We start from the raw sequence: 28,000 nt of genomic DNA on the forward strand, positions 1-28,000 counted from the left end.
AATCCAAATCATATAGTGATTTTCTGTACTGCCATGTTCCATTTGCCTCCTTTCTCATCTGGCTTTGATTTTCCAAAGCATTTCTAGACTGGAAAGGCATTCAGATATCCTCAATGCTGAGATCAAATTTTAGCCTTGTTAATTCCCATGAAACGTGGTGTAGGTTGTAAATGTGTTAGCCAAGCACTGAGAGAAGATTTAGTCCTTCAGAGTTAGAGGCTCTATTGTTCCAACCAGCGCCACCGAAATGCCAGCACCGCCTCTGCCATCAAGCTGAGACGTAACTGCCACCTATCGCGCACAGTGCTCACCGCACTCTAGGACCCTGCTCGTAAGAGTTTGGGCCTTGGATATCTGAATGAGAAGTAAAATGTCATCCATACAGTTGGACGCTCAGGAGAAGAAGAGTTATGACACAGTAAGTATATAAACGTATTTACTCTTGGTAAAATATTCTAGGCACCTGGATGCCCACAGGGGTTATTTGGTGGTGTAATAGAAAAGCAGCAGTATAGAAAGAAAGGAGTATTCCAGAGCAAGCAGTTGCTGTGTCTATGGGGTGATTTTCAGTAAGACTGAGCAGCATGGAGCAGTGTCTCAGTGTCAGATGATGAGCTACGGAGGTCTCTTCAAACCACCAAGCCCAAGGCAGAGCCTCTGAGTCAGCCCAATCTGGTTTGCTTTGCACTTGCTCCCTTGCAGTGCTGTTCTCTGTTGTGCTGATGTGAGATTTTCAAGAGCAAATTAAAAAATAAATGCCACAGATGCTTATAGATCATCTGCTCCACTGTCTGTTTAGAAGTACAAAACCTAAAAAGTCAGCTCTCTCCCTGAACAATTTTTATGATGCACTTCAAGGATGTTATTTGCTTATGCAGTCAATATTCGTTATGGAAATGCTTTTAAATCTCAGATGTTGCTGGTTTTATACTAGCTTCCCAGCAGTTTGATGTATCACTCAAGTTGTTTGCGCTTAGCAGCATACAATGAAGAACTGCATGCCAAGCAGGGCCACTGGCACGCAATGTAACGAACGTCTGGACTGCGCAGCAACTGTGAGCAAAGGAGCGTGGGCTGCTCAAACACAGAGGCGGGCTGCAGCTGCCAGGCATTCCCCCCATGCCCACCACCTTCTGATTCCTCACTTCATAGTCACAGAGCAAAGGCGGAAGAGTACTGTTTCTCACGCTATTCCTTTGCAACCTGAAAACTTTCATTGTGCAAAGAATTAGGGATGCACAGGTAACTGAAACATTTCAGTCTGCTTTGCTGCCATGACAAACTGTATGTCCTCATCTGTACAGGAGAAGCTCTAGTGTGTAATGGCTCTTTAAGGAAATCTGATTTTCTTCTAGAATGGAGGCTAGAATAAATGAGGTGGTGTAAGTGTGAGCATGCTCTTCATACTCTTTGTCTGGGCACCTGATAGAAGAACACATCACTGGAGCTGAGCTCTTGCTAGGTGACTCATGGTTCAGTCTCCTAGGTCCCCTAGTGAAGTTGCGTGCGCTGAAAGGTTATTTTCCTTCAGTATTGATGGAGTGTCATGATTTTATGCCATCATTGGTTCAGTAAACTAGTCATGTAAAATTTGGTAGAGATGTCACATAGTTCTGTATCACACAGTCTTTACTAATTTGCTTTATAATCTCAAACTCAGTAAAACATTGGCTAAATACAGTTTCCACATCCTTTCTCGTCCTTACCATTTTCTTGAAGTCTGGAAAGTCTAGCCACACTGGCTAGCATGGCTTATCATTCTTTCTTAAAGCAACTTCCATTTAGTGCCCCAAAGCAGAGTACTGGGTGAAAAAAAAGAGTACTTTCTGTTGGCAAGTGTGAAGAGAATGGTATCTAGAAACCTGAACCATTTTTTTTAACCACTGAAGTGTTTACATACACAATGGCAAGGTGTTCACATGAGTGCTCTTTAGCCTATATCCAGCCTAACATTAAGCTAATTTGACCTTAGGAGGTTTTTGCTTCATAAGTATGACTCAGCATCAACTGCTATGAAGTAGGAATGTGTGTCTTAGTGTAGTAGTATATTTATAGAACCATTGAATGGTTTGGCTTGGAAGGCTCCTTTAAAGGCATTTTGGTAGGACGCTATGTAATAGTGACACTCCTGAAGTGCAGTTTACCTCAGACTTTTTTTTCAAATATATCTTGCAGTTTACACACAAAACCAGTTGTTGCCAGGCTCTTCCCTGAAATTTTGCTGGAGACTTGCATGTGCCCAGACCATCTCTGGATCTGGAACTGTGTAAATTTTCAGAAGATGAAATTCTGAGGGGAAAAAACCTGTGTCTTTGAAAGTCTGAGTGGTAGGGGAGCGAACGCTGACAGCATGACAGTGATCAGCCTCCCAGATCCCCTTGAGCTCAGTAACCTGCAGGCACATTCAACAGGGCTTAGGAGCGTGCTGCAGACCGTACACCGGGGATACTTAATCATTTCATTATGCACTGCCATGTACTGCAGCAAAATCAAGAAACCAATGTCTGATTTGCATTGTGTTCATTAGAAATTAAACTTGGACTGCTTACTGGTAGACTTTTTTGTATAAGGTTCGTGTATTTATAACACAACTCTAGCACTGGTCTTCAGTGGAGCCAAGACATTTCCCATTTCTTCACCGAGTTCGTGGAGAAAATACTGACTTGCATATGTACATCTGCGATGCAAAATATCATGGAATTCGGGTTATTGCTGAAGTTTGCTTTAGGATTTGGGACATCCTAGGATGAGGAGAATGGGAAAAATTCAGGCACAATGATTGTCCCCTCTCAAAGAGTTATAAAACACTGTGCAAACTGAGTCTTCCCATTTACAATCTAATGGCAAGTGTAGAAGTAACAGTAAAATTAACTGGTTGTTTTCCAGGGCAGTTCCAACTGCAGCAGGTGGGTATGCTTTCACAGGAATGATGGTAATAGCTGCAAATCAGAATTCAGATCCAACGCTTCCCCAAAACTCTCATTTAGCTCTAGTATGATGATTTGATTATGGAGAGTACTAGACTAGTATTTTTTTAAAAGAATAGAAAATAAGAAACAGTCCACACTATGACAGAACTGCCTTAAGAAAGAAGTAATTAAAGAAAAATCATTAGCATATTGGAAAGATGAGCCAGGTGCTACAGTCACATGACCCTTGATTGACAGTTACAGAGGAGTGACCTGAGCATAAAAGGATCCTGTATGGGGAGGGGTGGTGGTGTGTGCATGTGAGAGAGAGTGTGGGGGTCTTGATTGTGGCTCTCTTTTGAGGCTGGGGAAAGCAGTCTGGGGTTTTTATATCTTTAGAATAGAAGAATACAGATATAGAGTGATAGAAAGAAGTCTGAGGAAGTGATGTTTTATAGAAAACTTTGAATTTGAGGAAAGGAAATCTGGCTCTGGAAACCTTGAGTGTGGAGCAGCTCAGGCTTCTAAGTGCTGTGTAAGTTGGCTGGGTGTGGTGAGGTTGTGATCCTACTCCTGGTTGAGCTGTAATGGAAGTGAGAGGCTGTGTGGCTGTAGCCCTTTGGACAGGGCAGTTCTCTCTGGTTCTGTCCTTTATAATATTTTGTAGCTCCAGGCAATGAAAAATCTTGTATGGCTTTATAAAGCTCTCTAGTATCAAGCAAGTGACTCAATGGGTGTATATAGCTGTGGTGCATGACTAATGGTGTTTCAGATGCTTAGGTAACACCTGCCCCCCTAGCAGAGGCTCAAGAGCACAAAGACAGTGATATCTGCAAGCTGCTTTCCATGCAGGTGAAGGGGGAGTTCCTGCTCTTTAAATAGTGTCAAAACCTGTAGCCTTTAGCACATGTGCTGCTACAACCATCAGCTCTGCTTCTTTTCTATTCCTTAAAAACCTGTGGCCCCCAAAATTCACAAAATGGTGTGTGTGAGGGATTATGGCCCATGACACATTACAAGGAGTTGTAGTGGATGTGAGCATTGCATATTTAATTAGCTGAGCTAATCATCTGCTTCCTAGTTTCTGTTTTCCATGCTTATCAGCTGTGTCTGCAAAACATGTCCTGGCACACAGGTATTGCTGTTGGCACTTTGGTGTGATGACAGAAAATAATCTTGCTGAAGAACGGGAGGCCCTTTGCGGGGTAAATCTAGTTGTTTAAAATTTCTTGGTTTGTTGCTGTTACCAATGCAATCCTGCTGCTAGTGTTTGTAATTTAAAGGAAAGAATTGCTCCCTTGTTTGATGTTAAGTTCAGATTTTGTCAGTTGAGGTTCTACTTTTGAATTCCAGTAGCTGGCTTAGAAACTCCAAGAAGAATTTTCTGTGTTTGGAATTAGTGATCTGAAGTTGGCCAGAAACAGCTGTTTGCCAGCAGCATTAGGGATTTTCCCTCTCACTATAAAGCAGAGAAATCTGTTGTGAGCTCATGTAGGTCCTGTTGTGTTTATCAAAACAGTCCCACTAAAGCCCAGCGTGTGTTTATGACCTTGCCGTGGCCAGCCTGCTTGTTATGATTGTGTGCTACAAAAACAGGAGTCTCTTAGTTTTTTCCACTTGAGATGTTCTTCTAGCTTTAGCAGTCTGTAAGTTAACTGATTTGAGGCCAAGTTATTAAACAGCTGAGCTCCAACTTCCAATTATTTATTAACTTGAAAATATTTAACTTTTAATTATGCAAGGCACAAGAAATGTAGCACAGCCTTCTCTCTCTGTTCTAGAGAAATCATGGTTACCCTTTCATTTAAGAGGTGAAATAGTGTAACAGAGTTGTGACTTGTTCTTAGACTTCCAGGGCATAAAATCTATGTTTATTATGAAGGATGAAGAGGTAATGCGCTCTGTGCATCAGTTATTTATTTTCCTATGAAAGGAATACTAGCTTTCTGTTTCTTGGAGTTTACAGTAAACAGATTCCTGTGGTGTGGCCCTAAAGACCCCTTCCCCTCCCCCACCATGTGATGCTGTTCCTAGTCTGCACTGACCAGTCCCCACAAAGTACTTGCCAGTTAATTGCGTGTGACTCAAATGAGGGCAGAACTTGGCCCTTGGTAGGAGTAGTTCAAGTGTGAGAGTGAAATGGAGAAACAAACCTGAGCCACGTTCTCCAAGCCAGTGTAAAATCAACACATCTGGCTTAATTGGAAATGCAAACTCTGGGCCATCATTACAATAGGGCTTTTTGCTGCTTTATTGTATTGATTTCTCACCGAGACATCTTTGCATAAGTAACTGAAGCACTGGGTTTTCAAAACTTGCTAGTAAATTTTAAAAAGCTCTCCCAAAAGCTTAAGATAATTTTAAAAGAACAAATAAAACCTCAAAAGTTGGGAGTCAGGATGAACCTTCAGTCACACTGAAGGGTTAATGTCACGCTGCCCTGTTGTGAGCTAATTATGTGGTCTTCAGTTCTAAAAATACTCGGATGCCTTTTGGTACCTCACAGCTTTACTGTGTAAGTGTCCAGCAGGGTGGCATACTTGCCAGAAATGGATGGATTTGATGTTATCTTAGTTTAGAGGCTTGAAGGTGCCAGGCTGTGCTTGCTCTCTGATCCAAGAGCAGAGCGCTCAAGTGTCTGTAGCTGGGACAGGAACAACCAAACCTCTGGTTTGAAACAAGTTGGGAAGTTGCATGGTTTTGTGTTAAACAGTTACAGATGAGATGGAGAAGCTCCAAGCCCACCTCAGCATGGAAGCTTGTATGCTGTAGTGAATTGAGCAAAAATCTCCTTCCTGTGCTTGGAGAGATGCCTCAATGTTATACAGACACCAACAAAATCCTTAGTTACATATTTTTCAGGTGCAGAGCTAGAAACTGCAGCACAAACTGTAACCCCAAATATCAAGTGTTTTGCCTTGTGTGTAGAGCAGTGAGTCCAGCTCCGGAGGAGTACACCAGAGGATAATGATGTGATCAGGAATCAAGTATTTATGGATCTGTTCAGCCTTTCTGCCACATAAATTTATATAAAGCAGAAGTAACTCTATATAAATCACAGGCCCCGTAAATGGGCACAAAGGCAAATTCGGTATTTTTTATGCTCTTCTCTCTGTGCAATAACTTCCAGTTTTAGGCTTGATCTTGTGAGTAAATGGGTTGCTATAAATGGATGGGCAAGCAGGAACTGGGAAGGTGTGTGTCAGTTTGGCTGTATTTTACAGTTTAAACATCTGCTTCGAAGATCAGCCGCTGAGCAATGAAGCTAAGTGGCGATGCACTCTCTCTTGCAGGCACAGCTCTTGCCTAATGAGTAATAATCGTAAGACTATTATACAGTTAAGCAAAAAATTGAATGCACAGCTCTATGTGATTAAGTGATCGAGCTGTGTTGTCACAATTTCTGTCATAATGTTACAAATCATACATCTGCACTTAAGCATGATCTGACTATGCATCAATTACTCCACCAAATGCTAAAGATTGGTGCATGTCTGGAGAAGGGAAAATTACTTTATCCTTCGGATTAGAAAACAGACAAGAGGTTAAAGCGTAACAGTGCTTTCGGCACAGGATGTTTCAGGGTGCGCCCTGTCAGCAAATGATTACTGAGAGTCAGCAGGTTGCCTCTCATTATAAAGTTAGTGATTAAAGCGTTAACTGGAGCCTCTCTGTAGGTGTAACCCTGACTAAGGGAGTGCTCCTGTCAGCAGCTTGCAGGAAGGAAAGTGGGTAGGTAAATATTCCCGACATGCACCAAGGTGTGGGGAGTGTCCTGGGTTTCCAGCACTCCCAGTTTGTTAAGCAAAATAGTAATTAGCACCTCTGTGGATCCATGAAGAGGCAGAGGTAGCTGTCAGCCAGCGCGATGCTGTCATGCCTCTGCCGGGGCTCAGTGAAAGGTATGTGAAGCTCCTCCTCTGCTTCTCCTTCTCTCATCGTAGGCACAGGTAAGTGGAATGTAAAGCTGGAGCTGTTCTGCTTGCCGCGTAACCCGCAGTGTCAGTAGAAAGCAAGGTCCTTCACAGTCACCCAGAACTCAAGTTAAATTCCTTTCGGGTAATTAGGGTGCTGGAGGGAAGGATAAATGTTCGGTCAGAAATTCTCATCAAAGAAGTTCCTAAATCTCGAGGTGGCTTGTGTGAGTCAGAGTAGTGATTAAAATGGGCAGATAATAGTGCTGCTGCTCGGCATGTACGTGGGCATGAGCCTTCGCTGCCATTCATTCAGTCACCGCTGTGATTTGAAAGGTTACGTCGGTGACCTTGTCTGTTCTTTTTGGCAGGTAAAAGCTATCTTTCCTAAGAGACCTGAAATAGAAAGTAACTCCTCTTCATAATAACAGGTTACTTGGTGTGTAAGACCGATGTGGTGCAAGCACTGCTCTGTCATCCTGCTGTGCAGCGAGGGAGCTGGTGTCTCTCCCCCTTCGTGACCCAGGCAGCTACGGTGCCATGTGTGCAGATAAATACCAACCTCCCTTCCGTTTTGGGGTCAAAGCCCATTCTGAACCTGCCTGAGCAGAGGAGTTACGTGGTGTTTTGTATTCGAGTAATGCTGTTACTGCTCTGTACTGTAGCAGTTGTTAAAATAGAGTGTAAAGTTGTCTGCAAGACAAAGAAAAGAAGCCCCTTGTTTTCAGTGGGGAAAATGCAAGTGTTTGGACTCAGTACTTTCTTTTGATTAGACCTTTGCTTTGGTGGTGAGGGCATCTACCTTGAAAAAAACAAACCAGCTCCCAAAAACAATTGACCCCAACGTGAAGGACCATAACTAGAGCGCGTGACTAGGTAAAGACTAGTAAAATAATTCTGCTGATACTGAATTTCTTGTGTATGTGAATAAATCATAAACTAATTTTTACAAAATCAGGTAGTGGTCCAAAATTTTTCTAAATACCAGACACTTATGAGTTTAGAAAACGGCTTGTGTCTACGTGCTGTTGTGCCTGCAGTGCAAAGCTCTTTGTGCTGTACAGAAGATTAGGTATATATGTTGTTGATAGCTAAGTAAATAGACAGCTGAGTTTTGTAGTTTCTGTACAAGAAACTGAGAAGGTTCACCCCATCCTGACTTCCCGTGGTTTGGGAACAGCTTTGGGAAAGACTGCTTCGGAACGCCTTGAAATCTTGGGGGGGGGGGGGGATTTTTTAGTTTTTAAAGTTGGCAGGAGCTCTGTATAGCACACCGCTTGCTCTGCAAGTCCCCATCTTAATATATGGATGCTCCGAAAAGCACATCCAGGCTGTTACATGCAAATCAAAATGCTATTTTGCTGTTCCTGCTTGGCTTAGCTCTGGCTGTCAGGTGTCCTTCTCCTTCCAGCTGTCCTCTGCACTGGCCTCCTTTCATCCTTGTATAAAAATCTGCATGGCTGTTTGTTCTTACCATTGCCTTGTCATTCCTCCACTGTCCTGTCCCTATGCTGTCCCCTTAAGCAAATAACTTAAAGATCACGGTATTTAATAAAATTAAGCTAGTCCTCTCATCTACCTCTCCATTAACACTTTGACTTTTTCTTGGGAAAAAAAATGTATTTCTGATGAGTTATAAATCTTATAGAGAAGTGAAGTTCACTACCTTTGTGAGATTTGTCTTGTGCCCTTGATGCAACTGTTGATCCTCTCGCAGCTTTGGGTTTGTGCAGTGGTCTCTTTTCCCTTTCTTTTTTCCTAGACTTCTCCAGCAGTTGCAGTCTTCCTCTAGAGTTCCTCATCTTGCATCTGCCCCACTTCTCATTGACTTATGTCATTCCTTCCTGTTTCTTTTCTTTCCTTTCAGAAGTATTTTAGGCTTCAGTCAGCCTTCCTCTGAGCATTAAGTTTATGCTTAGTTAAGTTTCAGGCCAGGGGGTTAGTCCAGCCAAGGTCCCACTTTCAAGGTCTTACCTATCTGAAGGAATTCTGTGGTTGTGGTCCAGTTTAATGTCATGATGAAGATGCCTGTATGACACCAAGCAAGTCAGGAAACAGCTTTGAATAGATGGCCACAACCATATATTGTTGGAAGAGCTGGAAAACTAGCATGTTTTTGTTAGTTCAAATCAAAGGCAACAATGGAAAAAAACGCATCTTGCTTCTCGTGTTTGCTTCCTCGAAAGAACTACAGGGGAGAGACATGGAAAACAATAAAATATCAAGAAGTGATAGAAAATGTGACAGATCTGTGGGTTTATGGAGCACCAGTGTAAAGATACTGTCATTTGTAGTGTCACATAATTGCACTGCGGAAGTCGCTGTGGGTGCTTGACCTGTGGGTTTCAAGGTTGACTGAAAATAAAGGTCGCAAGATGTCTGTAGCCAAAATGCAACTACAGGAAGGGTACATTACATGGGGAAGGGTTTTATCTCTAGCGTGAGCTGTGATGTGGGAATGTTTTGTACAAGTCTGATAAGCAGAATAGGTCACGTAGCCCAGGAACATGTAACGAGCATTTTTTATGCTTCTGCACCAGCCGTAGAAGAAAAGGTCAGTCTGTTCAGGCTGGTTGGGCAGTGAGGGAGAGAAAAGAGGAAGGTGCTGGTGAAGATCTGTTCCCGTCACCAGCTACTCTTCCAGCTTGTTTCATTGCTTGTTTCATTGTTTCATTCATTTTAATGGCATCCAGCTGATTCAAGTTATGCTCAAGGTTTTTATGGCAAATAATTTAGTTACATTCATGATGTAACAAAACAGGTAGTTCAGTGATAATTTCCTTTTTTTTTCATGTGTACATGTAAAGATTGCTTCTCTCAATCTGTAGAGATCAGCTTTTTCTTTAATATGAATCATTTTAAGGTCACATTCTATTGAAAAGAACGCGACCACAAGCAATGAAGCAGTGCTAGTGCTTGCCAGAGTCGCTGCTCGACAGTTAACAGCGGTGACTTGGCTGCCCACTCTTCTTAACGTGTTGTTTCCTGACAGATGAGAGGAAGCTTAAGCGTATATGCAGTTATTCAAGTGCCAACATACATAAACTCCTCTGCATCTTTTAAAATTATTTTGAAATTACACTGGCATAGGCAGTTGATGCAGTTAAAGGTATTAGTAAATCACATAAAAATCAGATTTCAGGGTGTGGCCAATGGTTACTGCACTCATTTCAGAGGCCAAGAAACAACACTATTGTACTGGCGTACACCAACTTCTTATATGCAAACTCATGTCTGTACAGAAGTCCCTGGGCTTATTTGGCTTTCAGGTGTGCTTTTGCCTCGATGGGTGTCACCCAAAGGACAGCAGGTATGTGAGATCCTTCCTGTTCCACCCACTTTGGTGGTTCACTCTGGTTTTAGAGGTTTTGAAATAACTTCCGATATGTTTTGTAGAGTGAAGATACTGTATTTTTATGTGAAACTTCTTGTTTGTTTGTACACACATTTTTTTAAAGTCCTTCATCTGTGAGTATAGAAATTTCATGTAACTTCTTCTAAACCAGAAGCTCAGCAGTGTAGGATCATTCACACAGAAGCCAGGTACCTACTCTTTAGCTAGCTATGATCTTTTCAAGCTTGAATTTCTTTTATAAATTGATTTTCTGAAGGCTACTTGTCGTTAGTACTGTAGACAACAGAGTACTTTTTGGATGTCCTTGTCCAGGCTCTGTCCCATGCAGCTGGAAGTCAGACTCGAGTCAATCTCCTGGCATGAGGGAGAATGGACCTCAAATGCTATTAGGCAAATTCCTCTGTCGTCATGCCCAAATAAGAGAGCAATTAAAGTGGAATGACCAACCTCCAGTGCAGTCGCTGGAGATTTTACTGCTTTCTGTGGGATTCATTCCCACCCCTCCTCCCCACCCCATCTGCGTGATGCCACTTCTTGGGCTGAGACTCAGTTTTTTCAGTCCAGTATCAGTTGTCAATCTTGAATCTCAGTCTCTTCAGTTACTTTCCTCAGTCTGCCTTTTATTCTAGTACCTGAGGGGGAATGAAAGCAGGCAAGACTCCATAATTAAGCTTGTTGAAGAATGCATTGTTGGAGTCTCATGAGTCTGGCTTGTTGCCTACACAACATGCTGCAATCACTACATGGAGATCTGTAAATTATATTGCTACATCACTTTAATTATAGCCTTGTTCTCTCTTTAATATCTCAGTTGCTTTCTTTGTGTGCTGCAGGACACTGCCAATGATCAACACTTCTTCTCTTGCCTAGTTTTACAAACCTGGTTATGGGTGGTGTGCTGAGTCACTTTTTTTTTTTTTGTGACCCTGGGCAATGCTGTATACATAATTAAGAAATTAATCCTAACCAGTAAATGAGTTGCAGTTTCAGCCTACTAACAAGTGAAGCATCACAGAGTTGTAGAGTAGCCCTAGAACTACTTGAGAAGGTCCTGGTATATGTGGTACTTGGGATTTAAGGTACTGTGATATACTTGGTGGGAATGTCTTATGGGTCTTTTACTAGGAGTGGGGAATATGTGAGTATTGAGGCTAAGTACAAAGTAGTCAATATATGGGATATTTAGCCCTTAGCTTGAGTGTCCAAGCCTGTTTCACTTGGCAAACCAAGACTTTGTTGTTGTATTTACCACATAGTCTTTTAGTGGCATTAGTGGATGTAATTATTTTTTTAACCTTTTGTTTAGATTAATCTCTTCTGAATAAATCAAGAAAGTGACTATGAAAGCACAGCATCTACCTTCTGTTTGCATCAATGAGGAGAAGTTCATAACCAGGTAAAGGATCAAAAAACCCCAATGTTTAATGACTTTGCGTTCTTTCAAGTTACTCCATATTGACTCATTAACAGGCAATCCTGTGGAGAGCTGAGCTTGTAGAGCAGCAACTTCTACAACTTGCTTTCTGTGTAGTATCTACAGAACAATGTTGCCCTTTATATGGATTTCAAAGAATAGAGCATTAAACCTTTTGGTTTGTGGATTTTGTTCATTAGGTAGAACACTACTTTTAAGGGATACTGAAATAAAATTCCAAATTAGGGAAGACCACCTCCCTATCTTTGACCTATTGGAATTGCATACAAGTTCCAGTGTTTAATGTGAGCACTCCTTGAGGCATGGGGTTGGGTCTGTAGCCCCAGACAGCAGGGTTTCTTTGCAGAACCTATTGGGCTGCCAGCTCTGTTCCGGGGTGGGTGAAAGTGGTTCTTTAACGTACTTGTAAAAACCTTGGAATTGCTCTCCAACTGTATTTTGTGGGATGCTTTCCCACAGCTAACTTGGGCTGGTAGGAATCTTTCCTAACACTGCCGTAAAACCCAAGCCACCTGGCATGTAGCTCCATCCCCCTTTTAGAGGTTTAATTTTTCCCTGGTTGACCAGAGCGCAGGAGCTGGAAGAGGGAGCTCTTTTCTCACTTCATTTCCATCTGCCTTGATGTTCCTGTGGGAAGAAGTTAACTGTAAACACACCCAGGGATGGGGCCAGTGATAAATTTTATCATGCTGCAATAGGTATTTTCATCTCAATCCTGATGCTCTGATATGTGGTGTGAGCAGTGCTGGCAATTTCTCCCTTTTTAAGGAAGGATGTCAGCTTTGCTCGAAGCATGCAGGCAATAAATGCATCCCTCCCGTTCACCTAAAGAGTTGTTCCTCTTATATTGCAACTAATTTGGGACATAATGCTTTTGTGTCAGAGGTAATTAATCTGAGTGAACTTTCATGTACTTGGCATACAAAAGCATTAGGAAATGTACCAGATGAACCAATGTCTCTGGGGTTTTATTCCCCTATATGTTTGCCTGTTCAGGTGGTGAGAAGTGGATCCTGGTTGAGATCCTTCTGCAGTACGGTCATGGTTTTAAGTATTGTTCAAGTTTCTTTGCCTTGCAAAAACCCAAATAAGTGTTTCCAGAATCACTAATGTATTCTGTGTGTACTCAAGCTTGCTTCCAATGCAATTTCCAGACTATCGTCCCTCATCTATACCTTGAATCTGCTGTTACGTTACTCCTCTTCCAGTTTTATCATGCGATTCTTGCTGATGTGGCAAGCCTGCTGTTTGGGACTTGCACAAGTGCTGGATCAAAGGGCTGACCAAAACGTGTGGGATTATTTGGCTGCTGAACTATTTTGTCTTCAAGCATAACTACCATAAATATCCATGGATAAATGCGTAGGGCTTGGGGGAGAAGAGGGACACAGGTGAGTTCTCCTGGGTTAGCGTTACAAGCAAACACAGCCTGGGCTCTGTTGTGGTTTACCCCCAGGGCGCTTCACCTCGCACCTCCCTTGTATCCTGCCTTCATTCCAGATGAAAGTGGTGGATCTGCAGTAAATGTTAGCTGTTTCAGGGTTTGTCTCTAAGTCCTTCTACCAGTTACTGGGCTTTGGCTTCCATTAATGGCTGCATGTGGCTGTTGTCACAAAGCTCTGTGCTGTGAGAAACAGCCTTGCAATGCAACAGAGCTGCTGCTTTCCTGGCAGGGTAACTCTGACGGGATGACAGTCTGCCTCTTGGTTCGGGAGGTTTCTGGGCCTTCATAGGGAAGGTGTGTTACAGTAAGATTTTGTTCTGGGCCTAAAAGAATTAAAGGTAGATCTTTTCTGATGTCTCCACCACACAAGGGCAAATAAATCAGTGTGAGCTGCTGCTTAATCTCTCCCTCAGGGCTTTTCTCATTGCTTGTATGGTTTGTCACTGTTGGTTGCACTAATGCAAGACTGAAACCTGAAAGATTTATTTGCGCAAGCTTCTGCACAAGTGATGGAAAGTTTTTCTAGATGAGGCAAGAAACTAAGTGAAAATCTTCAGAGCTTGCTCTGAGAAACAGAATCCGCCTCCGAGATAACCCTTACCACATTACTTAGTGCTTGTAGCCTTATGATTTTATTTACCTTCATAGCCAGCACAGACCAAGAGCCACAGATGGGCCCTCAGAATGCAACCCAGGTCCTTTTGTAGTGCTAATCTGTCTTCAGGGAACTGATCTCCCTGACTCTTTCATCTGGAAAAAGCTTGCAAAATAAGTGGTCAATAAATGATTGCTGAAGATATTAGGCTGCAAAGTGTAAAAAGACTTAATTTTAAGCACCTTGCAAGCAGATCAGTGGTCTATCGCAACATCTGTCAAACAAAACTACATATCTCCTATTTGCATGTTAATCTGACATTGCATCTGGATTTTGCCTGCGTGTGAGGCCAAGGCGTGGTTAATCTTGCTTACCTTTAGGAGCACAACCAAAATTTTCCTTGTATCTGATTCATATCTTAAGTCTATTGAAACTTCCCCTGTTGGACGGATGACCTGAATACAATCCCTCATAGCTCACGAGACACAAAGAACCTGTACTGAGCTATTCCAACGCAACAGAAAGAGAGGCTTTTACCACCTGTAGCACTAGGATTTAAGGCCAAAGTGAGTTGAAGTAAATGTTGTAAATGCTGTTTGGAAGCCCAGCACTTCGATAAAGGCACTTGAAAATATTTTTAGGGGTATTGCAGTAAGTTACCAAGTAAATAATTTACATCCGGAGTGCGAGAAGGGAATGCAGTTAACCTGGTTGAGTTTAGTGGTGCAGCCCTTATCCTTATGTTACCTGTTGAGTAAAAGCCGTGTTTATCTTTTCCCTTTCCACCCTGGGAAAAGGCTCACCAAGCAACAGGACACCACCAAGTCCCCTTTATGAAGTGGAGCAAGGGAGGGATAGGGTATGCCAGGGAAAGCTTTTCCCTCGCGCACACTGCCTGCCCCTCTGCCCCGAAGGTGGCATGCACACATTGACTGGCCTCCCAGCTTCCTGCTCCAGTGTGCCAGTAAGGCTGTGGGAAAGCCACGTTCCTGCTGACCAGTCTCGATGTCAGGCTCTTGGTCAGCAGCGGCCATTGGTCCCACTCCTTGGGCACTCTGCAGTGTCAGATGTCTGCCCACCGTGCCCCCAGGGGAGGTCCTGGTGCTACAGGTCAGTATCTCATGTAGGGACTCGTGTCGCAATACAGTTCTGCTGAGTGTTATTCAGGCAGCGTGTTCTCCTGGTGCTTTGCGTACGTATAAATTCTAAGTTGTGGCAACTGAAAAAGAGTCCTGCATGAGGCATCTGCTTTGACCTCTTGAAGAGGCTGTAGGCAGAGGAGGCTGAAGGTGGAAGAGGAGCGCTTGTGTTGTAAGCCACAGCAGAGTGTGTGTACTGCGGGGGTAATGCTGTGACAGTCCCAGGAGAAGACTCTTGTCATCCAGTTGGTACACTTAAAACTTACAGCAGTTTCCAGCCAAAATGATGTGTGTTTCTTTGCATAATCTGTCCCTCTACTCTTTTGCACTGATTTCTTGGAGTTCCTTAATATGCTCAGGTGAGATCTCTAGAGCAGCACTGACTTCTTCAAGTTCACACAGTCAACTGTGCAGACATTTAAACACCCAGTTTCAGTGAACTGAGTCACAATCTGGTCAGAGAGTGATGCTATGAAATAATATTCATTTCACCCCTGAAAATATCCTACTGAACTGCTCTGCAGTGATGGAGAAGCTGATCCCGTTCTTAGGGGAGAGGTCACTCTTAGATTTGGCATCTCTGATAAGGGTGCCACTGTCACCATCAATTATGTCCTCATGTTCTGGGATGTGTTGTGACAGTTACAGGAAAACAACTGTGAAAAATTCTGCTGAAACTATTCATGCCAGTGTTTCCAATGCCCCAGGGCTGGGCTGTGAAGTTCCTTTGTAACTGTCTTTTGCATGGAAGGTAGTGTGTGATACGTTGCACATAGTCTTGGTCCGTATATTCCTGCATCTCTGACATTATTTCCTGGATGTTCTTGGTGAGCTTTTGAATGTTGGAATCTAAAAATGTAATTTCTACTGAGCATCATTACCATGTGTGATTTGTTTTTCAGTGACAGTGCTGGAAGTCAATTCTTGCTTTTGTTTTTGGCGTGTGTTTATGATCTTGATTTTTTGGTTCTTTTGTGGGTTTTTTTAACTTACAATTGGTGTAGGAGTTGTAAGAGTACTTCTGATGGTATGTGGGTCTTGAATAGTTGCAGTAGGTCTCTCTGGAACTTCTGAGAAGAGTTTGCAAATGCTGTCTGTTTTGCCTGTGGTTCCGCTGTTGTAATATCTCATACTAGACAAAAACATGGAAATAATAGACACTATTAGAAACAAACGTGGTGTCTTCACTCACCACTGCAAAACAGTGCATCAAACAGTCTTGTAGTTAGTCATCTCAGTTGGTGCTTAAAGTTTGTCCGCGAGGAAGAATTCATACACTTCCATGCAATTTCCCATGCTTAATTATCTCTGCTAGTGGAAACTGCTTTCTGGAGTGACAGTCCGAATAGTCTTTGCTGTTCAATTGGTGTAGGAAAAAGCGTTTTGTTCTTGATGGTCCTGAAATACAGATCACTTCTTTCTTCTTTTGGTCCCCCTCTTTAGCCTGAGCTGCAACTTGCTTTTTGTCTTCATGGTTCATGCCACTGACATTTCCCCTGCTCTCCTTTGGACTCTTTCAGCTTGGGGTGTATCTTTCTTTAAAAGCAGTGCTAAGAAGGCGATGTCCTTTGCCCAGATTCATTCTCGAGCTGTAATTCAAGCAGCTTTGCTCTGAAGAGGGTATTCCCATGTATGTCTACTTGTATGGTGCTTACGTCTCACCTGACAGTGTGGCACTGCTGACTTGGCATCAGCAGCTGCTGAGCAGTAACCAGAAGGTGCTTTTTTCCACAGCACCAGTGTTGAAGCAATCATGCCCAGCCTGTGTTTGTGCAGTGTGGCATTTATTGCTTCTTATCTGTTTACAACGGCTATATGGGCATGCCACTGATGGGGGCCGTCCACAGCATGGCTGCTGTTAGCTTGGGTGGGGGTGGCGGCAGTTGTGGCTTCTAAACTGGGATATGCGGTAGCCCTAACTTGGTTATTTTGAAATGCCATCAGATTTGAAGCATCTTCTGAAACCCTCTTGTCCTGCAGCATTGTGAGTTCATGAAGGATGGAGACAGGCATAGGTCTCTCTGGTGGTGGTTCTTTTAGTATTGTTAAACATCATTAGCACCAGCGTGCCTCACATTGCCTCCGTGCCTCAATGCAGTGTTTTCAAAATAGAATGTTTTGCTGCTTTTTTTAATTGCATCGTGAATTTTGTTTGAAATCAGAGATGATGGGGCAGGTTTATAATCCTTGCTTGTTGGCAGAGGTTCTCCTCATCTCCATCCTTTCTCCTCTGAGAAAAGACTTACTGCAAATCTGTTATGTTTCAAGCAGGAGGAAAGGGAAATGTTTTCTTTAGGCATACTGTATTTTGGAATGAGAAAAGTGTCTGAAAAAATATAAAACTCCAGTGGAAATGGTCATGGGGGGCAAAACTAATTGTTACCGAACTAAAATAATCTGTAACATGGGTGTGCTTTTCCTGTTTGCTTCCCCCTCATGACTGTAACAGAAGTCCAAAGTACAGCTTATTCTGGGGCAGTGCTATTAAACTCATGTCAGACCATGACTAATTAATTTCCTCTGTGTATCAGGTCTTTAAAGAAACAACCCAGTATCCTGACAAAATTTTACTCCTGGAAATTGACGTATTAATCATTAACAAACCTGTGTACAGGTGCAGTGGGTAAACTGATACAGGGTGTTTCCTTGCCAATTAGCATCTCAATTTTACAGTGATAGAGAAGTTAAAAAGTTATTCTTTTTATTGTGATCTTTTATTCTAGGGAACAGCTCCATTCTCTTCTGAAGACTTATAACTCTTACTATTCTGATCAAGAAAATCTGCAGCTGTCACATAATCAGGTAAGGATCTAAGTAAAAATAATAGAGGGAGCACGATGTAATGGTAGGGAAAGCACTAATGAGCCCTGGTGTTTAATGCAGCTAGGCTGAGCAGTGTAGGATGCCTGTTCTGTTTTAGTATATTAGTTGGAATATATCAGTATAAAAAAATGCCACAGCAAGTGCCAGAGGCAAATGCAGTGAGGAGAAGAGAGCAGCAATAGGTTTGTTCAGACTAGTGGGAGTTTCAGATGTTTAACAGTGTGATCTCCTTGCTATCCTATTCCTTAGCGTATCGCAGGAAATCATTCTTCGGCTTGATCTCTCCAGCCTTATATCATTAGCTGCTGGGGGCAGGTAGTACTGCAAATACTTCTGTGGGGTGCAACTCCCCCCGGTTCCTTCAGCTTGAGCCCACAGTGTGCAGTGGCAGGACTTTTGTCACTTGGGGTAAGGGGCGACTCTCCTCGAATATGAGCCTGCCATACAGAGAAAATGCTCGCAAGTAACACCCTGGGAACAAGTCCTCTGTGGAGACCAGAAGGGCCTGTGGAGCTGAAGGACAATGAAAGCTTGAATTGTATGTCTCATACCATAGGGTCCCTGGTTTAGAGGTCTGAGCTTCCTTCTCAAGCTGCGTTTCTCTTGTTTTGCTGATATCAAGACCCAAAAGGACTTCAGAGCAGTTCTGGGCCAAAAGGATCTGAAAACAGGCAGCCCCTGCTTCCAGCTAGCTTCCAGCCAGCTTGTTTTGCAGTGACAGCTCTAAGTCGGCAAGAATGGGGACCGATAACAGGTTTTGGACTGATGCAGTGCCCTGAGTCAACAAGGACAGTTCCGTCGACCGCTTCTTTCTCCTTCACCGGCAGTCTTTCCCTCCCCTTAACCACCTTCTTAGCACCCAGGTTTCAGAAGAGGATTCATCCAAGTAGAACAGATAGGATTTGGCTTCCAATTGTATGGAGTTATGGACGTATTGGTTGGAAAACCTCCCAGCCAGAGTCAGACTAATGCTGATGCAAGATCAGATCAGCTGCAGCTTTAGCTAGCAGTTTTGGAAATACCTGAAGTATTGAGATTACACAGCCTCTCTAGGTCACCTCTTCCAGGACTGTCAGCCTCAGCAATTTCATCGTGTTCCTGTTAATCTGAGGGGAGATGGACTGTTAATACTTTCTTATTATTACTCTGTTGTTGTTGTGTGAATAAGTGGTCCATATTCCCTTTTCTTTTTTTTTTCAGCAAGATGAAAGCAAACCATTTATTGAGGGAATCGTGTCAATATTTTGGGGAGTCCGACATCCTATCAGATTAAAAATTCAGGATGAGAAGCAGATACCCTCTTTTGTCACCCTGAAGTCAACAGAGAACGCTGGTTTGTTCCCTAGTAAAAGGTAATGTATCAGCTTCTATAAGGAGGCAGACTAGTATTTCAAGACAGCTCATGTAGGCGGCTTCGACATATATGGGTGCTTGTATACCCCAGGTTCCCTGACGGCTGTGGCGGCTGCTTGCACAGCAGTACTCTGTAATTGGTGTGGTCTTTCAACAGCTTCTGCAAGGCAGAAGGATGTGTCTTTGTAGCTTCCTTGTCTGGCTTTGGGCTTAAGAAGAGTTGAGAAGGTGGAGGAGGCTGCTTTTGTCTACACTGACTATTCCCATGCAAGCACTGGGAAATGTATGTCTATATGTATGTCTTTTTTTAAAAAAAGCCAGATAAGCTCACATGTATATGTGTACACCTAATAATGTCGTTAGCCCCTGAAAGACCTCGTGGTGACGCACGTTCTACAGCATGAGGCAAAAAGCTGGTGAGTTAGTGTCAAGTGACTGTCTATCACAGGTTACCTTCCCAGGTGCTTGTGATGTGAAACCGTTGCTTCTCAGGGTGAAGGTCAAGCCTGGGAATGAATACTGGCTTTGTCCATGCACAGTCTTGTGTTAAAGCCCCTCAGAAACATGCCCAGATCACCTGTTCCTCCAGGCTGCTGCCTGTGACATTTCAAATCTGCGTGCATTGCGCTGATCTGGCCCCTGCTAGATTGGCCATATCTTCAAAAACTGGTGTCGGTCCTTAGAGCATTTCTTCTTTCTGTTTTGAACACTATTTCCCAACTGTTGGTTGGTGAATTTTGAATTGTACCTGATGAGCTGAAGCTGAGTCATGTGTAATATGGAGACTGAGCCAATGTTTGCCCTGAATGACTCACTGACAAATTCTGTTTTTGAGCTTGGTTTTTTATTTATCCATTGTCTTGGATTGCACAAGGTACATGTTTAAATTGAGGATTTAATTCTCCCATCACTGCAAGCTGTGGAGTTCCAGTAAAGTCAGGGACTGTCTTCCTCCCTGCCTCTTGCTGTTGAAGGGAAGGGCTGTAACCTGGCGGGAGCAACTAGCAAAAACTCGAGCCTGAGGCACATCTCGTTCTCTTTGCTTACCTTGACCAGGTCTACTGATACGGGGTGCACGTAGCCTGGAGGACAGGGTCCGCTCTGGCAGTTTAAGTTGTGCTTTGCCCTTTATTTCTTAAAAAAATTTGACTGGTGGAGATCTGAAACTTAAAGTAAATATTAATTCACGATCACAGAAATGTGAAGCTGCCCTGACATGCTTTAAGGTATGCAGAGCAGCTTGTCTGTTTGATCTTAAATGAACTTTTTAAATGCACAGAACACAACTGAGATTGTTGTTTGGCATGTTGCTTGGAGTTAGTTGAATATTGTTTTGAATATATATGGGAAATGAATTTTTAATATTTGCCTACAAATTGGTTTATTCTCAGTCAGAGCAGTAACTGGCCAAAGACTTTCTGCTACAGAGTTTATGCAATGAATTATGGAAATGTTGGCATAAAGAAAGTTGGATTTTACGCCAGGGCAGATTGACTTCCCTGCTGTCGTACAGAACTGCTTTGGATGGCACAAGGGGCTAGTGTAGTCATGTCGCCGTCTGTATAACAGACGTGATGCGTCCCTGTGACTGTTGAAACCACAATCTGTATGTGTGTTTTCTGTATGTCTGCCTGGTGTCCTACATGTTATGAATCCAGGGCATTGCTATAAAACAGATAAAGAATTACTCCAAATTATTTAAGGGACAGTGTGGTCAATGTTCAACAGGCTCTAAATAGGATTGTGTCACGTTTGGGATCCTTAGTCATAACACATTTTACTAATTTTATTATGACATAAACTAAAATTACTGGCTTCCTATACCACACTGAAGCATGTAGTTGTGTTCTGTAAAGCTTTGAACTGGTATAGGAATGGATTACATGAAGCCTGGTTACAGGAGAAATTGTAATCACTGAATTAACGAGTAATCAACTATAAATATATGTTTGGTATTTCAGGGGGATGACACGCTGGGGAGAATTTGATGACCTGCATCATATTAGTGGGGAGACATTGAAATCTACCGAAGAAAAGCCAAACCCTGAGAAAAGTTAGTAAAAATTCTTTGTTCTGAGACTGTACTAGTAGGGAAGGCCTAACGTGTCAAATCTTTTTCTGTCTCTGTTTAACATTCATTATGTGCTAGTGAAACACTGACTTGTGACTGGTTAGTAAAAACCATTGCTGTGCAAATAACTTTTCAAACAGCCAGAGCTAACAGGCTGTGCTTTCACCAAAGAAATCATTCCCAAGAAGCGAACAAAATAGCAAACTGTGGCCAGTGTAGACAAACTATTGCTCTTCATCAGGCACCTATACCTTGCTCCTCTCCCACTCCCCCCTCAAAAATAATTGGAAAAAAAATAATCCCTCCACCAAAAGACATAATTACAAAAAAAAAAAAAATCCCTCTGCCAAGAGCCTCCTTCCTGTGGGGATGCTGGCAAGGAGGGTAGAGCAGCTGTACAATATGCTGATGCAGTTTCATTTTGTCCAGGTTATTCACCTTACGAAAGCTGCACTCTGAAGTCCAAGAGCGAGCAGGAACATGACTGTGCTACCCTGCCCAGGGCCGGCGGCGATGCTGCGGCTGTGCGGAAGAGGACCAAGTTCCCCATGATGTCGAAGACAGAAGTAGAAACTCACAGGTTTTCGATTAATGGCCACTTCTACAACTATGAGGTATGAATGTGCTTGTCTTTTCTCACTCCAGGTTAGGCTCCGGGACAGGTAGCACATCCAGAGGGTCCCTGCTTGCTGGCCCCCCTGTGTGGCCAGGCTGGGGTTCCTGGGCTTTGGGCTCAGTTCCTGGGCTCTGCTGGGGAAGGTGGGTTTCATGTGTGCATGGCCACTGCCCGCAGGATCCCAGTGAGAGTGGCAGCATACCTGACTGCTTGCTTTGCCCCAGAGCTGTGCTGGATGACATCCTTTCAGTGATGTCACTGCATCCAGCAGTCCTCACATTCACACCCTCATGCGCTGTTTTTGTTTCTAGACATCAGTCTTTACTCCGGCTTTTGGATCAGAAACCAAAATAAGGATCAACAGCCAGATGAGCACAAGACAAGTGATAGAACAATTGCTTCGAAAGTTTAAGGTAACTCCATGTGCTTGCAGAAGCAGGCGCAGCCGTGTTCCAGAGATGTTGACTCGAGTGTGCGACAAAGGAAGGAAATAACCGGGAGGGGACAATGCATAAATAGAGCCCCCCTCCAAAAAAAAAACCACCCACAGGGGCCATTTTTAAGAAATGGTTTGGGTTTATCTTACGAATGTTTCACGGCGGTTTGAGGCTAGAGAAGTTATATTGGGTGTCTAGGTGGGGGCTTCTCTATTAACTCATGCGCAGCAGGGAACCGTGCTGCGGCGCTTGCAGCGTTCCCCAGCACGGGTGAGGGGTGTGTAATGCACATGCCCGTGCTTCCCTCTGCTGACGGGCCCTAATAATTGCATTTGCCTTAAAGTGGAATTCTTTTAGCCCGGGTGTCCGGGAGGTTCATCCTGTTAAATGCAGGCACATGAAAAGCTGCAGAAAGTCAGAGTGAAAACTAGTGCTTGAGATCTGTGCCGTACTGACTTCTTTTCTTTCTTTTTTTTTTTTTTTCTTGGAGTTTCTCTGGTACCATCTCCTATAAACATGATTATACTCAATAAAAAATGTTATCTACCATTCAGGCTGCATGTTTCTCCAATGCATTTATTCTCTGTAGCTTCTTAGTGTGCAATTTTTGATAGTTTTCCATTTAACTTGTCTAGAGACTTTGCTATTGCAGAATCACTTCATACGGTTAGCAACACTTGGTAGCGTAAGACTAAAATGAGAAGTTGACTTCTATGAATAATAACATAAGGAATGGGATTACAGAGCAAGTTGTAGAGAATAAGCTGAAGAATGAGTGTCCAAAAGGACTGCTATTTTCTGAATGTGGTTGTGTGGGCAAGTGGATAGGAAGAGATCACAGGGTTTTATCCTAAAGGTGATACTCTTGGCAAATTTGTGGGTCACCTGAAAAGTAAGTTGTGTGAAGTAGTTAAGGATGCTCCAAGGAAACAAGACTGGAAAGATCTAAGGTGCGGTCTAAGATGGTATGTTTCTGATTTGGGCAATATGGTAACATAAGCAATTGCAAGGTAGTGGGGTACAGGGACGATACATGTGGCAGTGTGGATTTCTATCTTACTCAAACCCAGCTTCCTAACTCTTACACAGACAGGATCCCAGCCTCAGACTTTGACCTAAATGTCTGAGTTAGAAGCACAAGAGAATATCTGCTGACAATGAAATGCTGGGGAAGTGTATCAGTCAGTCTGAACAGACTTTTTTTGTTTGTGTTTAACAGATAGAAAACAGCCCACATGAATTTGCACTTTATATTATCCATGCATCCGGAGGTAAGCCAGACACTGCTGTGTGATCACTTCATCCCTGATTCTCCTCTGTGTGCGTGTGTGTAGACCGCTTAACTTGGAGTGACAGGATTCTGCATGGGCATCTGTCCTGGTTTGGGCAGTGTGAGTGTGGGGTGGCATTCTGGCTTCTCTGGAGACCCCCTTAGGGGTGTGTGGTCCTCTGGTGGAGAGGAAAACCTGAGCAATTGTGTTCCAGGTGCTTTCAGTGTGCTGCCTGGGCAGTTGGCTCAGCTCAAGAGGCCTTTGTTCCTGTATTTGAAGGCCACGTTTCAGATGCTTGCCTGCTCTGACTTCCGTTCTGCACAGCCATGCTACACGCATGGGATGCTGGTCTCTCCCTGGTAGTGTTACGGGATATTGTAACTGACATTTTTGGATGGTAGTCCTGGATCACAGGTGTCTAGCTGAAAGCAGTCATTTTTCAGTGGAAAATGTTTACTTCCACAACACAGTTTATATCTTCAGGAAAAAGGAAATTTGATCTTCATTGAAAGGAATACCTGAAAGAATGGGGGACGCAACTGATGGGCCTGTACCTTAAATGTCAAAATACAAAGTTGGAACAATGCTTGAAAACTGTGAAGTAAATTTTGTTTCAGGGAGTCATGGCCCAGCTGATGGGTCTCTTAAATGCTTACTTGACTACTGAAATTTGTATATTTTCACACTACTTTGTGTGGCATCTACCCATTTCTGTGAAAATGCATAGTAGAAGTTAGGTGTCACATCCTCCTGCAGATATGTATTAGAGACTTGTATCTCCTAATTGCCCAGCAGTCAAATGCAGGATCGTTGTTAAGAAAAAAGACTGATTGCATGAGATGTCTAGAGGAACTGTTGTATGTTCTGTGTGTCACGACATGTCTTGTAAATCCTAGAGAAGAAGCAGCTGCGGAGTGGAGATGTTCCCTTACTGCACAGACTCTTGCAGGGGCCCTCAGAGAAGATTGCCAAGTTTTTTCTCATGGACCAGGATGTGGAAGAGATTAGCAGTGATGTATGTATATCACCAGGTCCAATAGTTCACAGTATTTTTCCCAATGAGCATAGTTAATAATGTAAATATGTTTCTTGTTGTCTTCTTGATAGGTTGCTCAGTATATTCAATTTCATCTTCCCTTTTTGGAATCGATTCTGCACAGGATAAATGAAGAAGAGGAACAGGAGATTCAACAGACAGTGGCAAGGTAAACAGATGTAAAATGCATGGGGTCACTTTGAGTCCAGGAGACTATTGACAGTTATGGGCTGGCTGAAGAGGTGGATGCATTTACCTAGAGGAGTGCAGTTAGAACACTGCTGTGGCTGCTCAAGTGAAATGTGGTGGGGTTTATAATCCTTTCTATATCCCACATACCCAGGTGAGCTGCTGCTGTTAAAGATTCTTAAGTAAATAATGACTACATATACATGGAGGGATCATGCTAGAAAATTTGGACCCTCAAGGTCACTTCTGAGGCTTAGACTGGTTTCTCTGTTTCTGCTTGATGCTGTGTGTTTCCTTGGAAAGCACAAATGCAGTATGTACTGTGGTACGATTTAGGTAGCACAGTATTTAGGCTAGACTAGTGCCAAATTCCTATCGTCCCTTTAAAATTTCCCTTCTGATAAATGGCATGGGTTCTTCTGACAAATGGCATGAGTTCTTCTGATGACAGCTGAAAATGCGCAACAGGTACAAGTTAGAAATGCCCTGCTATTTCTGAACGTATGTATGGGTCCTGGGGTCAAGCACAATGAGTCTACACTAGCTGTGGATCTGTTATCAAGTGGCTGTCTGGTCAGTTTGAATCATAAGTGGCCAGGAAATGTAAAGGAAAAAATAAATAGCAGTTGTTGTTTTCTATCAGAACAGCTTTCATTACAAAGTATTTTAGCCATTCAACTAGCACGTTAGAATTGAGGTTGAATTTTTGCAGGATTCTATGTTACTTAAAAACTTTCTCCCTCTCTGTGTCTCAGGTACCTAAAAGAGAAGAGTATGATATGCCAGCACCTTCATAGTCGAACTGTTAAAAAAACAGAGACTACCGTTTGATGCCAACAGCCTCTTGTGAATACCCCACGCACCGCCTTTGCCCAGGGGATGTCAGTATGCTTGCTTGAATGTGCCGTGATGGAAGAACACTTACAGCATGGGGTGTTCCAAGTGCTGAAGTCTCTTCCGATAATTACGCTATCAAAACTGAACCCACTCCTCTACAGCTCTGCAATACAAGTTGCGACCCACCCAGGAGGATACGCTAGATCCCCCAAAAGACAGATGCTGAACCTGGCTTGAAGCTTAAGATGGGGGCGGGTGTGTGTGTGTGTAGGAAATCTCATTAAAAGCACAAGGCTTTAAAATGTACTAATTTGCAAACCATTATCAAAAGTCTAGCATATGAGAAAAATATTGCAATAAGCAATGTGTTAATTGTACAGAAAAATATGAAAATTAAGTGGTTTTCCTTCCATTAGCAAAATGTTGAATTATATTAGGAGGAAGCTTTTCAGTAGAGATAAGTGGCAAAAGTTATTTATGTAACTAAGATTGCAGTTAGGCTTTTCACTTATCTTAACAAAACAAAGCAAAAGAGCACTGTATAGGAGAGCCCTGAAATCCCACTGGCTTCAGATTGGTAGATTCCTAACTTGCTTAAAGCTACAGCTAGAAAAATATAAATGGAAACCTCCCACTTAATAGCTCCTCAGCTCTTAAACAGAAAAGGGAATTTCTCTCTGAAACATCTCGATGAACTGCCAAGTAAGAACTCTCATGAAATACCATTACATCTGCTCGATTGGGTCCTGAAGGCACCTCAGCATTTGCTGCTGTTGAAAGGAATGATTCCATGTCACTTCCTGGAGTTTGTATTTGAAGAGGGATGTGGAGCACTCAGGGAGGGGCTGAGCATCAGAGCCGTGCCGGGGCTGGGTTGGCAGCCTACCCATGGATGCGGTTTTGGTACCATCTGGCCCTAGCACAGTGTGCAGCAGCGAAGCTAGCAGGTTATACAGAATGCTACAGTTCAAATTACAGAGATGTAAATAAACCCCAATTTGTGCACCGTTAATTGCCCACCTGTATTAGTTTGTCTTTTTGGCATGGTATCTGTGTTGTGCCTCAGCTGCCTTTGGCTTATGCAGATAAAAAGATAAAACCACTAAGGAAATCAACATGCACAAAATGTGGCCTAGAAATCATGTGGAAGAAATCAGACATGAAAAACTGTACCCTGCCAGAGATGATGTTACTTGGATGGTAATTTAAAAATGAAAAGTCAATGTGCTAATTGAAGCTACTGTGGTTGGGGCAAGGGGTTTATTTTATTATGGAGTCTATTACAGTCCTGTTCAGGAAGATAATTGTGGGCATGGGAGTGCAGAGAGGAGAAATAAAAATAATTTAGCGGTTAAGATGCATGTCATTAAATAACAGCTGCCTCAGAGGTGCAAGTACGTGTTCCTTGAAGCAACAGCAGCAGTATGCACTTCCCCAGGGACCCATTCAAATACGTGTTAGCCAAGCTCCAGGGGGTATGAAACTTGCCCTGGGACATCACAGCTTGTACTGGCAAGGTAAAGTCATGTGTCAGTGGAGTCTGAAGCAGGCCACGGTCAAGTTCATAGCCAAACCCAAGCAGCGGAGTGTAGAGGAATGAAGGCAGAGGGTTGATTAGCATTGATAACATGCAGCTGTGGCCTTGCCTCAGAGGCAGTGGGTTGATTGACATGGATGATGTGCAGCTGTAGCTCGTTCTGCTAAGTGGTTAAATAGCTCTGAGGAGTGTGGGAGAAGGGGTTGGGTGGAGGAGGAGCAGTGTGGGCTGGCTTCTGGAGGAAGGAGAAACAGCACGGACAGTAGACTGACTGATGGTAAAAGCCTTGTTGCAGCCTGATAATTTGATTGTGCTGCAACAGTAGAGGTTGGCAGTTTCAGCCATGTGATGGAGGGAGTTTTTCGCTCCTCTGAAGCGGAAAGGCTGTATTGAAGCACTGTGGAAGTGTTGCTAGAGGCAGAGTAGGAACAGACTTTGTCTGGATTTCTGGCTTCGTTCTGCCTAAATTGCTGTAAGGAACAAACTGGAACCCATCCGCAAGGCAATTTTCAGGTAGCTCAAATGCATGAGCAGGGAAATAAGCTAGCCTGCATTTATCAGACATCTAACAGCAAGGGCTACGGTGATCTCTGTCTGCACAGCGGCACCTCTTTCTCATTTGAACCAGGAAGAAGGATTTAAGTATTTTTATGCAGAATGGACTATTTATGTTACATGTTCCATTTTGTGAATACTGTAGTGGTTGTATGAATGTGCAGCATAAAAATATTGGCATATGAAATGCTCATAATGCCTTGGTCTGAGATTAAGAGACCAATCAACAGCACAGACCACGTGGAAAAGAGAAAGTGTTTTCAAGCAGGTTCTCAGATTCTTTGTGTAAGTATGTAATTCCTAAACCGAGCCACTTTTGCCACCATCTGATGTTAAATACTCAAATCCATTTCCATTATCCTGCTGAATTGGGACTGAAAGATGCTGGAAAATAACTACAGAACATAGCACAGATCATCGAGGGTCTGCTGGGGTTTAAGGGCTGGTGGAATAAAGCTGTGACTTTGCTGTGGCGTTAGTTCTT

The 28,000-nt window shown here is 43.1% G+C and overlaps 1 protein-coding gene across 4 annotated transcripts; it reads left to right on the plus strand.

Moving 5' to 3' along the window:
• Positions 1 to 288: 288 nt before the first annotated feature.
• RASSF6 (Ras association domain family member 6) lies at positions 289 to 27,994 on the plus strand. Of its 4 annotated transcripts, none has more exons than XM_056357454.1 (11): positions 289 to 418; positions 11,485 to 11,574; positions 17,515 to 17,593; positions 18,815 to 18,966; positions 20,929 to 21,020; positions 21,468 to 21,652; positions 21,966 to 22,067; positions 23,311 to 23,362; positions 24,259 to 24,377; positions 24,470 to 24,567; positions 25,343 to 27,994. In XM_056357454.1, the coding sequence occupies exons 2-11, from the start codon at positions 11,519 to 11,521 to the stop codon at positions 25,416 to 25,418; spliced, it is 1,011 nt and encodes a 336-aa protein (XP_056213429.1). In that variant the 5' UTR covers positions 289 to 418; positions 11,485 to 11,518; the 3' UTR covers positions 25,419 to 27,994. The 4 variants fall into 4 exon arrangements, with proteins under 4 accessions (XP_056213429.1, XP_056213412.1, XP_056213420.1 ...); XM_056357437.1 differs by lacking the exon at positions 289 to 418 and adding an exon at positions 6,634 to 6,859; XM_056357445.1 differs by lacking the exon at positions 289 to 418 and adding an exon at positions 6,634 to 6,811.
• The last annotated feature ends 6 nt before the right edge of the window (positions 27,995 to 28,000 follow it).

This window comes from Falco biarmicus, chromosome 1 (genome assembly GCF_023638135.1).
Source record: "Falco biarmicus isolate bFalBia1 chromosome 1, bFalBia1.pri, whole genome shotgun sequence".
Taxonomy (NCBI): Eukaryota; Metazoa; Chordata; class Aves; order Falconiformes; family Falconidae; genus Falco; species Falco biarmicus.

Bases quoted from the DNA above. Each gene is read 5' to 3' on its own strand.
- RASSF6 (XM_056357428.1), top strand. From the start codon at position 14,572: ATGCACACATTGACTGGCCTCCCAGCTTCCTGCTCCAGTGTGCCAGTA. The intron at 21,653-21,965 runs GTATGAATGTGC...TTTTGTTTCTAG, and splicing joins GCCACTTCTACAACTATGAG to ACATCAGTCTTTACTCCGGC. The intron at 24,378-24,469 runs GTATGTATATCA...TCTTCTTGATAG, and splicing joins TGGAAGAGATTAGCAGTGAT to GTTGCTCAGTATATTCAATT.